General features: G+C 35.2%; 1 protein-coding gene across 1 annotated transcript; it reads left to right on the top strand.

Annotated features, from left to right (window-relative positions):
• Positions 1-9,550: 9,550 nt before the first annotated feature.
• On the top strand, positions 9,551-10,972 carry LOC131593549 (F-box/kelch-repeat protein At3g23880-like). Its single transcript, XM_058866089.1, has one exon. The coding sequence runs from the start codon at positions 9,559-9,561 to the stop codon at positions 10,720-10,722; it is 1,164 nt and encodes a 387-aa protein (XP_058722072.1). The 5' UTR covers positions 9,551-9,558; the 3' UTR covers positions 10,723-10,972.
• Positions 10,973-12,784: the final 1,812 nt, after the last annotated feature.

Genomic DNA, 12,784 nt, shown 5'->3' with positions numbered 1-12,784 from the left:
ACTAAATAAAAGGTACTAATTACAGTCACCTGGTTATCATCCACTGGTTTTTATTAGGGTTAGTTTAAAAAATCTAACAACTGAACCGAACTGAAGTTACAATAACTGAACTGTTATGTATGGTTAATAAACCAAGTCATTATGCACAACACAAACAGTTCTAGAATTGAATTGTAACTGAAATCGAATCGAACTAAAACTGAACACGAAACAAATCAAAATTAAAAATGAAAAATGCTTAAAACAAGTTAACAAATTTTTTTTAAAAAAATTAAAAAATAACTTAACGGTTCGGTTCTTTGATAAACAGTTTGATTTGGGAAAAATGACCTTCTAACAGTTCGGTACGGTTCGGAATTTTGAAACGGTATACCAAACCAATAATTTTGGTTCAGTTCAGTTCTTAGTAAATTTAAAACGGTTCAGTTCAGTTCGAGTGAAATTTTATTATGATTCGGTTGAATTTTTCTAACGAACCGTACCATGAACACCCCTAGTTTTTATCTCATTAATCGATTAAGAAGAGTATTTTCTCCATGCCATTTGGTGTACCTGATGAAACACTTAATAAAACATTTCTTATTTGAAAATTTAAAATATTTATGAAGCTTAAAAATATATTTACTCTTTGTTTTTTATTTAAAAATATCAACTTTAATAAAGTTAATATTATCTGCAATGGCACAAACAAATTATAGAAATAAACCAAGTAGAAAAATAATGACACACCATTGTTATCACTATAAAAAGAATGATGAATAACAAATGTAAAATATTAATGTTGTTTATATGTAAACATCCCGAATCTTTTCAGATGTAAGTTATATATTCATCAGGGATGTTCATAGAGAATTAATTCTCATAACCAATTTATAATCATTTATAATCATATGTTAGTAATAAGATATTAAAATTAATTGTGATAATTAAATTTTATTTTTTTAGGCTTAATACATGTTTTAAATGTTTTAGTTGTTTAACTTAATTTAATGTTCCGCTTTAGTCTTTTAACTAAAAAATGTTATAAGTTAACCACTTAACTTCACTTCTATTATTCTATTTGGTCCGTTCCGTCAATTTCTGACAAAAAATTTTAAATTCTGATACTGTGAATGTACAGTAAGACTCAAGGTCTTGTAGCAACCGGCTTAAAATTTTGAGAGAGTCGCCACTATTATTTTTATTCTAATGAAAGAGAATTTAATGGATTACCCTAAGTTCAGAGATTCTACGTTCGTAAGTCGATTAGACGGAGGGAAGGTGTTAGACACCCTTCATTTCGCTTGTATTCAAAGGGACCCCATTTAGATTTAGGTTTTTTTATAGGTTTTAATTGTTTGAAGATACGGTAAATGTAAATTTACCTATATCTCGATTTTTGTAGAAAAGTTATTAGCTTATTGATATTTTTAATTTTTAAGCCGTGTGCCAACGTATCTCCCTATGAAGAACCAGAGTCAATCATAGTTTGTAATTTGTTTGGTTAATATTTTTTATGGATTGTGTAAATATTTTAGAAATCTCCTTTAAATCTTGTCTGATTTTTAAATAGTGTAGTCGTAGACGCAATTAATATTTAACTTAAAAAATAAATCCACAATCCTCTTTGAAATAAATTTTGGATTAATAATTATGTTAGTATAAAAAAAGAGTTTAAATTGATTAATTCAAGTTTCATATGAGAATGTCATTTTTATATGAGAACATGAGAATGAATCTGAACTATTCGATTTTAAAATAAATGGTGGAGATTATATGTCATGCTAAGAGACTAACACACAACAATATCGCAGGTTTGACGCTTCTATCGCAACCTAGGGAATATGTAGCATAGATATTGATTCTATTTATGTCGAGGACTAAGTCAATAGAGTTTAAACAATTTACTAAAGCCCCTGGACTAATATAGTAGATTGTATCGTAAATTTTGCGTATTCATCACAACCTAGAGGATGAGTAAAGTAGAGTTTTTAAAGGATAACTTAGAAAAGTCTCGGGACCAACATAGCAAGCTATATCCAGAATCGCATATTTATCGCGATCTAGAGGATAAATAACACAAGTTTAGATAATTCGTTGTCGCATTGAGACCGACATGACATATTACTATCGTAGTCACTATGTACCTACTACAACCTAAAGGGATAAATAACACAGATCAGATATTTCATTGTTGCACAATAAATTATATCGTAGTCTCCTTTATATCTATCATGACATAGATGATAGATACCAAGGAAAATAACTTACTATTGCTAGGAGACTAACATAGTAAGTTATCGTAGATTCTGCCTATCTACCATGACCTAGAGGATAGATAAAGTAATTTTGATGTTGAATTATAACCACAGAGGCCTGGAGATTACTCGTAGAACTCTATGGCTTTCTTAATTTTGGTACCCAATATAATATTGATATGTTTATGCATGATCCCCAGTGATAGTTGTTTGTTGATATGTATATGCACCAAGTGTTTATGCGTTTTTGTTTTTGACCATTTCTTCTTTTAAACCATCAGGTTTTTAGAGTTACTGACTTCCCCATATTCTTCTATTGCTTTGTTGTGACATTCTCCAAGATAATTTGAATTTGACATTTTGTGATGAATAATATAAACTTGATAAGTGTATTCCGAACGCAGTCATATATTTCTTTTGACATTTTTCTAACGAAATTGCTTTTTGATGTTTATTAAATGCTTTTTAATTTGTCATGTCCCCAAAGTAGTTTCAAATCAGTGTTCATAATAAATAAACGTTATATATTTCTCCAATGTCTTTTGATAACTCCAATGACTTTACTTCTGAGAATGGTGATTAGCTCTAATCCCTTTCCTTTGTAGTAATAGTTGTAGTGAGCCCTCATATCGCAGTCTTTTTGTTCTTTATTGTTATTTGAATATAATCCCTAACTTTTGTCTGAATCGCCCTTTCGGGTTTTCAATTTGCCGGGATGATTTTTTTATATATGTCCCTATTTTTTTTCCTGGATCGCCCTTTAGGGTTTTCGATCCACCGGAACGCCCCTTTTTTCCTAAGTCACCCTTTCGAATTTTCGACTTTGCGGGCTTTTCTTATATACATAGTATTTTTTTGACTGCGTTAGAATTTAGTGGGTGTGATCGTTCTTCTCCTTCCATAGTAGTGAGGATAAGAGCTTCTCTTCAGAGAGCTATTTTTACCACGTATGGACCTTCATAGTTAGGTGTCCATTTCCCACGTGAATCTAGTCGAGGTAGCATAATTTTCTTGAGAACCAAATCTCCTTCATGGAATACCCGAGGGCAAAATTTCTTGTCAAATGCTTTTTTCATCCACTTTTGGTATAGTTGGTCGTGACACAAAGCTGTCAAGCGCTTTTCTTCGATAAGATTGAGCTGATCGAGTTGCGTTTGAACCCATTCTGATTCTTCAAGCTCTGCTTCTGCGAGGACTCACAATGATGGAATTTTTACCTCAATAGGAAGTATAGCCTCCATGCTATAGACAAGAAAGTAAGGAGTTGCGCCAGTTGATGTGCACATCGTAGTACGGTAGCCATGTAATGCAAACGAGAGCATTTCATCTACCTGGGTCGCATCGACACATTAGTGAAACAACATATACGTGTTATCGGTTTATCTAGTTTTGATGCTTTTGCTTTTTTATCGTACTTATAATTTCCTCATAGAATGTCTCACATGAAGAAAAAAATCAATTTACATGCATAAAATAAAATTGTTGATTAAAGTCAACTCTTAATGATCCTATTCAAAGGTATTTGTGAATCGATTCATAAAACCTTTATTTCTTGTTCTGCAAGCGGGAGCATATTCAAGATTATTTTAATTTAATTAATGGATTTTTTTTAACTTACTTTTAGTTTCTGTTTGCAGGAACAAATTCACATAATTATTTGAATAGGTTTCGCAAACATTTTGGTGTTGTTTCTATTTGCAGGAACAAACATTTACTGCATGATCTTTAAAATGATTATCTCACTTCACTATCGAAAGTGTATAAACCTGTGTTCACACACTAAAACAGAGACTCAATATTTACTGAAAGATGAACTCACTTGATATTTTATTCAAAGAAAACTTGGCTTAAATAGCCTTTACAATTGAAAGATACGTTAGATTTTTCCACTTACTAGAAGTCTAACTAACAGAACTAGCAGGACCTAAATAATAGGTCTCTTTATTGACTAAGCAGAGAGAGAATAACAGCTATTAATTAAAACTAATTTTACTGAAGAATAGGTCCACCAAGATCATTCCCAGCATCTCTCGTAGCTTGATAAATTGTTCTTTCTTTAATGGTTTTGTCATAACATCTGCAATTTGATTTTGAGTATTACAGTATTTCAATTTCACAGTTCCTTCATTCACTAAGTCTCTCAAAAAATGAAACTTCACATCTATGTGTTTACTCTTGCCATGGAACACGGAATGCTTTGACAATTGTATTGTTGAACTGTTATCACAGTATATTATGCTGCCTTCTTCTCCTTTATGCCCAAGTTTTTCGAGTAACCTCGTAAGCCAAATGTATTGACATGCGCAAGAAGCCGCAGCAATATACTCAGCTTCAGTGGTAGATAATGTAACCACAGGCTGCTTCTTTGATGCCCAAGAAACTGCACCTCCTGCAAGAAGAAATACAAAACCAGAAGTACTTTTCCTGTCATTAAGATCTCCTGCAAAGTCGTTGTCCGTGTATGCCACCAATTCTGTGACGCTTTCTGCTTTGTAGAGAATTCCCATTTCAATTGTACCATTGATGTATCTTAATATCCTCTTTGCTGCACACCAATGCTCTTCAGTTGGAGATGACATATATTTGCTAATCAAACTCACTCCAAACATAATGTCTGGTCTTGTTGCTGTCAAGTACATCAAGCTTCCAACAACTTGCTTGAACATGGTTGAGTCGATCTTGGTTCCCTTCTCATCCTTGGAAAGCCTTATGCCTGGCACAATAGGATTTCCAACTGGTTTGCTATCAGACATACCAAACCTTACCAGCACTTCTCTCGCGTACTTTCTTTGACACATGAATATCCCCTTCGAATTCTGTATAATTTCTATGCCAAGAAAATAGCTCATCTTTCCCAAATCAGACATGTCAAATTCATGCATCATTGACATCTTAAATTCCTCACAAATACTTTTATTATTCCCAGTATAAATCAAATCGTCAACGTAAAGACTGACAATTAGAATTTTACCTCCCTCCTTTTCTTTTGTAAAGAGCGTATGTTCAGAAGCACACCTTTCAAATCCCTCTCGAACGAAGTAGGATTCTATGCGGCTGTACCATGCTCGCGGAGCCTGTTTCAGTCCGTATAAAGCTTTATTTAACTTATATACTTTTTCTTCTTCTCCCTTCTTCTCAAAGCCAGTAGGTTGTTGTACGTACACCTCTTCCTTAATTTCTCCTTGGAGGAATGCACTCTTGACATCTAACTGGTATACTTCCCACTTGTTTTGAGTTGCAGCTGCCAGAATAAGTCTTATTGTATCAAGACGAGCAACCGGAGCAAACACCTCTGTGTAGTCAATCCCATACTGTTGCGCATATCCTTTGGCTACCAACCTAGCTTTGTGCTTCTCTACATTACCATGCTCGTTAAGTTTGGTTTTAAAAACCCATTTAAATCCAATAGCTTTGACTCCACTCGGCAAAGTTGTGAGTCTCCACGTGCCATTTTTCTCTATCGAATCAATCTCTTTAGCCATCGCATCTCTCCATTTTTTTTCTTTCACAGCTTCATTGTATGTGACTGGATTTTCTTCTGTTATCATCATCATTGCTTCTTCTTCCTCCTCTGAAAGTCCTTCTCCGGTTGTGTATTCTGACATCCATGCCGGAGCTCTTCGAGATCTTCCTTTAGGCGAGTTTGGTTCGCTTCCACCTGATGAGGTTGTGGAGGAGTTTCCTCCTGTTTGCGAGATTGTGTTACTTGTATTGTTAGAATCAGAGTCTTCTTGTAACTCTAACTCTTTGTTAGCATCTGAATTTTTATCTTCCCAGTCCAGTACCTCTGATTGCACTTCTCTTTTGCTTTGTTCCCACTTCCAGCATGCATTTTCTTCAAATTTTACATCTCTACTGATTGTGACTTTCTTGGTAATAGGATCAAAGAGTTTGTATGCTTTGGACTCCTTGCTCACACCAAGAAAAATGTGTGCTTTACTTTTGTCATCCAGCTTTATTCTTTTCTGATCTGGAACATGTACATGAGCAATACATCCGAATATTCGGAAGTGATCCACTCTTGGTTTGCAACCAGTCCATGCTTCTTGTGGAGTCATGTTTGCAAGAGCTGTTGTTGGACATCTATTAAGAATGTGAATCGACCAATTTGCCGCTTCAGCCCAGAATTCCTTCGGCATTTGTTTCTCAGACAGCATGGAGCGTACCATATTCATGATTGTCCGGTTCTTCTGCTCAGCAACACCATTTTGTTGGGGAGTGTATGCTGTTGTTAGTTGTCGATTGATCCCATGAGTGCTGCAAAAGTCTGTAAACTCCTTTGAGTTATACTCGCCTCCTCTATCCGTTCTCAAACACTTGATGCTTGTTCCAGCCTCCTTTTCAGCCCATGTTTTGAATCCTTTGAAAGCCTCCAATGCTTCTGATTTTTTATTCAAAAAATATATCCAAGTTTTACGTGTAAAGTCATCAATAAAACTTAGGATATACCTCTTATTGCTGTTGGAAATTGGGCTAATAGGACCACAAATGTCTGAGTGAACAAGCTGCAATTTGTGTGTTGCTCTCCAGAGATTTCTTTTAGGAATGGGATCTCGGTGCTGCTTCCCGACGAGACAATGTGTGCACAGCTTCTGTGGAGTTTTCACAGTAGGCAGCCCTTCAACCATTCCTCGATATGCAAGAGTTCTGAGTCCCTTGTAGTTGAGATGTCCAAACTGTGAATGCCATAGTTGTGATTCATCATCAGCTTCAACTTTCATACATTTGGGTAGAGTTGACACCATCTTTGCCAAGAAATAGAACATTCTATTTCCACTCATATCTGAGTGCATAATTAATCCTCTACTAGGATGAAACACCTTGCAGGAGCCATTCTGAATCAATACAGTGAGCCCTTTTTCTTGTAACTGCCCAATACTTAACAAATTATTCTTTAGTTCAGGAATATAATAAACATTGGTGATTACCTGAACGATGTCATCTACACATAGCCGCACACTTCCTATTCCCATCACTGCAATACGACTGTCATTTCCCAATTTCACTGTTTGCTTGAAACCCTCATTCAAGTCTGTAAACCACTCCTTATTTCCACTCATGTGATTGCTGCATCCAGAATCCAAGAACCATATTGCTTCTCTTGTTGCTTTATCTTCTTCAACGTATGCCATGAGTAACAGCTCATCGTCATGCTCTAATTCAGCAAAGTTGGCCCTTCTTTCCCAATCTGGACATTCATACTGGAAGTGTCCTTTTTTGTGACACTTGAAGCACTCTATTGCGGCTTTGTAAGCTGGTGATGATCTCCCTCGCCCTCGTCCTCGATATCCTCTAAACGTGCTTCTCCCTCTTCCTCTTCCGCTTCTCTCCTCTTGAGTCACTTTAAGCACCTGCTCTTCTTCATTGATCCTTTTTCGGAACTTTTGTTCATGAACAATGAGTGAACTTTGAAGTTCATCGACTGAGAGGCAGTTTATGTCTTTTGATTCCTCTATCGAGACAACTATGTAATTGAACCTCTCGGTGAGAGTTCGCAGAATTTTCTCCACAATTTGAATGTCTTGCATTGCCTCTCCATTATTGCGCATGTTGTTTGCCACCCTCATGACTCTGGAGAAATATTCGACAATGGTTTCTCCTTCTTTCATTTCCAGGATTTCAAATTCTCTTCTGAGAGCTTGCAATTGGGCTCTTTGTACCCTCTTACTTCCTTGATATTTCCTTCTCATTGATTCCCAAAGTTGTGCAGACGTTTCTTTCTGCAGGATTGTCTTCAGAATGCTCTTATATATGGATGCGAATAGATAATTTTTGACTTTCAGATCTTTTAGTTTCAGATCTGCTCTTGCCTTCTTCTCCGCATCACTCTCCACTGCATTTGCGCCCAACTCGACGTATCTTGGATCAATGAGATGCCACCACTCCTTGGAACGAAGTAAGTTCTCCATCAGCATACTCCAGTGATCGTAATCACCATCAAACTTAGGAATACTCAACAAATTTTGTCCTTCATTTGACATTTTTTCTCACTCTCTGGATCAGGCCTCTTGGTGAGGCTCTGATACCAATTGTATAAACCTGTGTTCACACACTAAAACAGAGACTCAATATTTGCTGAAAGATGAACTCACTTGATATTTTATTCAAAGAAAACTTGGCTTAAATAGCCTTTACAATTGAAAGATACGTTAGGTTTTTCCACTTACTAGAAGTCTAACTAACAGAACTAGCAGGACCTAAATAATAGGTCTCTTTATTGACTAAGCAGAGAGAGAATAACAGCTATTAATTAAAACTAATTTTACTGAAGAATAGGTCCACCAAGAATAAGTCCATCAGAAAGTACATCCATACAAACATTTGCAAGAAAACATTATACATCACTGTTATTTGAGTATTGCTTATGAAACAATTTGTTAAGACCTAGTAGAATCTAATACTATGCTACCGTAAGTACTGTAAGTGTTTACATTATACAGCTACTGCACTTTTTGTTCAATCTCTTAGTTCCTACTTCCTACCCTTGCTCAACTACTTAAATTCCCCTAAATCCCGTTTCCCAATGCTCTTACCCTTTCTTTAGTTAATTAATGAGTATACAACTTAATTAATTGTAAAGCTCTTGAAACGAAAAATATCCAACAAATTATGTGAATTTATTATATTAAAAATATTTTAATAAATAAATATTGAGTTTAAAGGTAGTGCACTGACAGTGTAAACAAACTTTACACATACATCCAATCAAAATCCTTACACTTGTCATGTCATATTAATATTTTTAAATTAAAATTGTGTTTTAATTGGATGCATAGTTGTGATTGGTTGACAGTGTAAAATTATTTTACACTGTCAGTGCATATCCTTTTTTCTCATAAATATTATAAATATGATGTTAGACCATCTCCAATGGTAGTTCCTTCTAATAAGTTCTCCACCTAGACATGCCACATCATAGTACCATTGCATTGCAATGCAACTATGAAAAAATTGTGGTACCCAATCAAATTAGTTTATGAGGTAAAGTTGTGGGCCCAATAATAACTTTTTAGAATTATACAATTAAAATAAAAATTATAAAAATTATTTTAAGATGATGTGGCTAGTGGGACCCATAAAGAACCCAAAAATAGATTGCACCATTGGAGATGCTCTTAAAAGAATTATTTAATTTTACTAACGAAAGATTTTCAATTTAATATTGAGATATGTTAATAATGAATCAAACAAAAAAAAATCTTTTTATCTAAAGATTTAGTTTAGAATTGTTACTTGTCATTGAAGTAATCTAAAAAAACAAAAACTATAAATGAGAAATAGAGATATATTTTTTTTGAGAGGAGTAAAGTAACCATCAATCATGTCTACCACCTATCTATCTAACATAAAAAACCACCGGAAACGGACGCGTTTTAGAAGAAACCCTAATTTGACGCCGGAGTTAGAATCAGAGATGGCGACGGCAGAGGAAATCAACAATGATCCACTTCCGAATCTTCCTATCGAACTCGTCGCTGAAATCTTCTGCAGGCTACCTGTGAAACTCCTGGTACAGCTCCGATGCATGTGCAAGTCATGGAACTCTCTAATTTCCGATCGCAGTTTCACCAGAAAGCACCTCAGCCTCTCAACCACTCACCGTCTCCATTACGCCAAATACAGAAATAAACAGTATTTGATTCACAATTCTTACCCTCTCGAATCGGTTTTATCCACTAAAGTCAAACAACGTCGCCTTTCTTTCAACAGTATTGCTGGTTCCTGTGACGGCATTCTTTGTCTTTACGATAAACCTAAAGGCTGTGTTGTATTGTGGAATCCTTCTATTAGAAAATTCAAGGAATTACCCCCTTTTCAAAACAGTGAAATTCTTAACAAGGGTTATATTTATATGACCGTCGGATTTGGCTATGATCACGTTTCTGAGAATTACAAAGTGGTTGTTCTTTACTACTCCGAATCTAACTTGTTTGACACAACTAAAGTAAAAGTTCATACTTTGGGCACCGATTTTTGGAAAACCAGTGAGAGCTTTAGTTTTGGTGCTGTCTTTGATGAGCAGTCCGGAACACTGGTAAGAGATACAATTAATTGGATGGCCTATACGGAATGGCCTCGCAAAGGTCCGATCTTCATTGTTTCTTTTGATTTGGGAAACGACTCTTATCAGAAGCTTTTGCCTCCTCATCATGCAGAGATCAGTACGAATTACTTGAGATTGTCTGTCTTGCGGGACTGCTTGTGCTTAATTTCTGGTCATCATATTTGGGTCATGAAGGAATATGGAATTCAAGACTCTTGGACTAAACTGTTCTCCTTTTCATGCATACAAGATCCTACTAAGGATTATAGCTTGTCCAATGCGTTGTATATTTTTGAGGATGGCCAACTGCTGCTGGAAATTCTAGACGATTGGAAAACGAAGTGGATTGTTTATGATCCAAAGAATGATACTTTTAAGGTTACTATGTTTAAAAACATCCTAAAACTCTGTCTTGAAACTTTGATTTCACCCTGTTCTTAATGCTAGGATGTATTATATGCATTATGTGCTCAAAACTTACTTGCGGTTTCTAAATATTACTAATTCTTGTAGTCTCTAATTGTTAGAGGAATTTTAGCAGACTAAGAGTTCTCTGAATGATAAAAAAAAGTGTTTCTATTTATATTTAGGATTCTAATAATAGCGCATTATATTTTCTTGATCAAATGCCCTGCGCATTTTGCTGATGCAAATGTTTGTATGTCCATGTTTGTTTCTACTCTAATATATATTTGAGGTGTCTTTAGCCTCTTTGTTATATCTAACCATTTTTGTACCGTTTGATATGATGCTATGATTTTTTAGGCAGTGATGATAATATATGGACCATTTTTGTACCGTTTGATATGATGCTATGATTTTTTAGGCAGTGATGATAATATATGGACGACTAAAATAAATCATCACTAAATGTACAAATATGTGTGTAGCATACATAACTTAAGATGAAAGAACCACAACGGTAAACCATATTTAGGAAGTCAAGATTGGAAGTAGGAACGACACTACATGTAACTTGAGATAAGGTCGATATACGGAAATTTAAATATTAAACTTGCACGACATAGTTTATTCATATTTTGCCATAAAATTAATAATATTGTAAAGAAGGAAATCAAACTACAAGCCACACAAAAATAAAAGAGAATTATACCTCTCACCCTTTAACGTGTCCCTATGACTAAGAACGGACGGGGTCACGGACGAATTTCGCTTTCTCCATATCCAAATTCGAATCTTAGTTAAATACTTGTTCCCCGTCCCAAATTCAAATGGAAATAAATATTTAAATTCAAAAGTCATCACAAATATATTCATGTCAACGTGGTAGAAGATTATTGAGATTCAAAGGAAGTTTCTCATGAGAGGGGTTAAAAAGGACTCTAAAATTTCTTGGATTAAGTAGGCAGATGTGTGTATGCCTGCGCACAAGGGTGGTTTGGGAATCCAAGATCTTTGTATGGTTAATCTAACTCTTTTAGCCAATCGGAGATGAAGGGTCATTTTAGATGATTCAGACATCTAGTGTGATATATTAACAATGAGATATGGAACTCAAGTATTCTCCTCTCCTTTAGGAGCAGGTCTGTGGGGTTTCACAATGCCTCATCGGAAGTGTGTGTCTCTCATGATATCAATGGGTGTTTGTACCCACAATGTCAACACTCAACCACTGATTAGAAATGTGTCTCAAAATAGCTATTGATATCGATCCATGCAAATTCCCATAAAATGGATGACAACACTCTGTCATTACATATATTCAATCGAAGAAACGGAGAAAATCGAGCTAAATATCACTTAACTTGATGAAGAATAGCCCAAGAACAGAGCAAAACAGATAAAGTATGAAGAAATAAGAGACTTGGGAAAATTTTGGCTAAAACGGAGCAAAAGCGTGTCATTACAAGAAAAATCACGCAGGCATCGTGCGCGCGATGCAGCCTATCGTGCGTGCGATGGGCATTTTTCTTGACATATTTCTGACGCGTTTTGGACGGTATCTTTGTTAAATATTTGAGTAGGGAGGATAGTCTATCACTTGAGGTCCCTTTCTTAGAGGATGAGATAAAGGAATGGTGTGGAATTGTGATGGTTCGAAAAGTATGGGTCTAGATGGTATGTCTCTTCTCTTATCAAGAATTATTGGTCTTTTTTAAAAGAAGATGTCTTCCGGGGCGGTCTTATCTAAATCTACTAAATTATTTTTAATTTTGGACATTTATTAACCAACTTCATCACTTCATTAATCACCTTCTTATATTTCATTAACCAACTTTATTTTACCATTAAAAGTTATTGTTCATGCATTGTTCATAAATATATATTTATGGGTTAAACACGTTTTTTGTCCCTATAAATATATGACCTTGCAATTTTAGTCCCTCTAACATTTTTCTTTAATGAATGGTCCTCGCAAACTTTTTTCATCCCCAATATTGTTCTCTCCTGTTAGTTTCCACTAACGAAGGCTGACGTGGCATGCCACGTACAAGAAAATTTGACAAAAATCTGAAAAACATTTGAAATTGCGGAATTATTA

This window comes from Vicia villosa, linkage group LG3 (genome assembly GCF_029867415.1).
Source record: "Vicia villosa cultivar HV-30 ecotype Madison, WI linkage group LG3, Vvil1.0, whole genome shotgun sequence".
NCBI classification, from domain to species: domain Eukaryota; kingdom Viridiplantae; phylum Streptophyta; class Magnoliopsida; order Fabales; family Fabaceae; genus Vicia; species Vicia villosa.
This window is presented reverse-complemented; position numbering and strand designations above follow the sequence as displayed.

Excerpts from the sequence above, each read along its gene's own strand:
- LOC131593549 (XM_058866089.1), top strand. The coding sequence starts at position 9,559 with ATGTCTACCACCTATCTATCTAACATAAAAAACCACCGGAAACGGACG.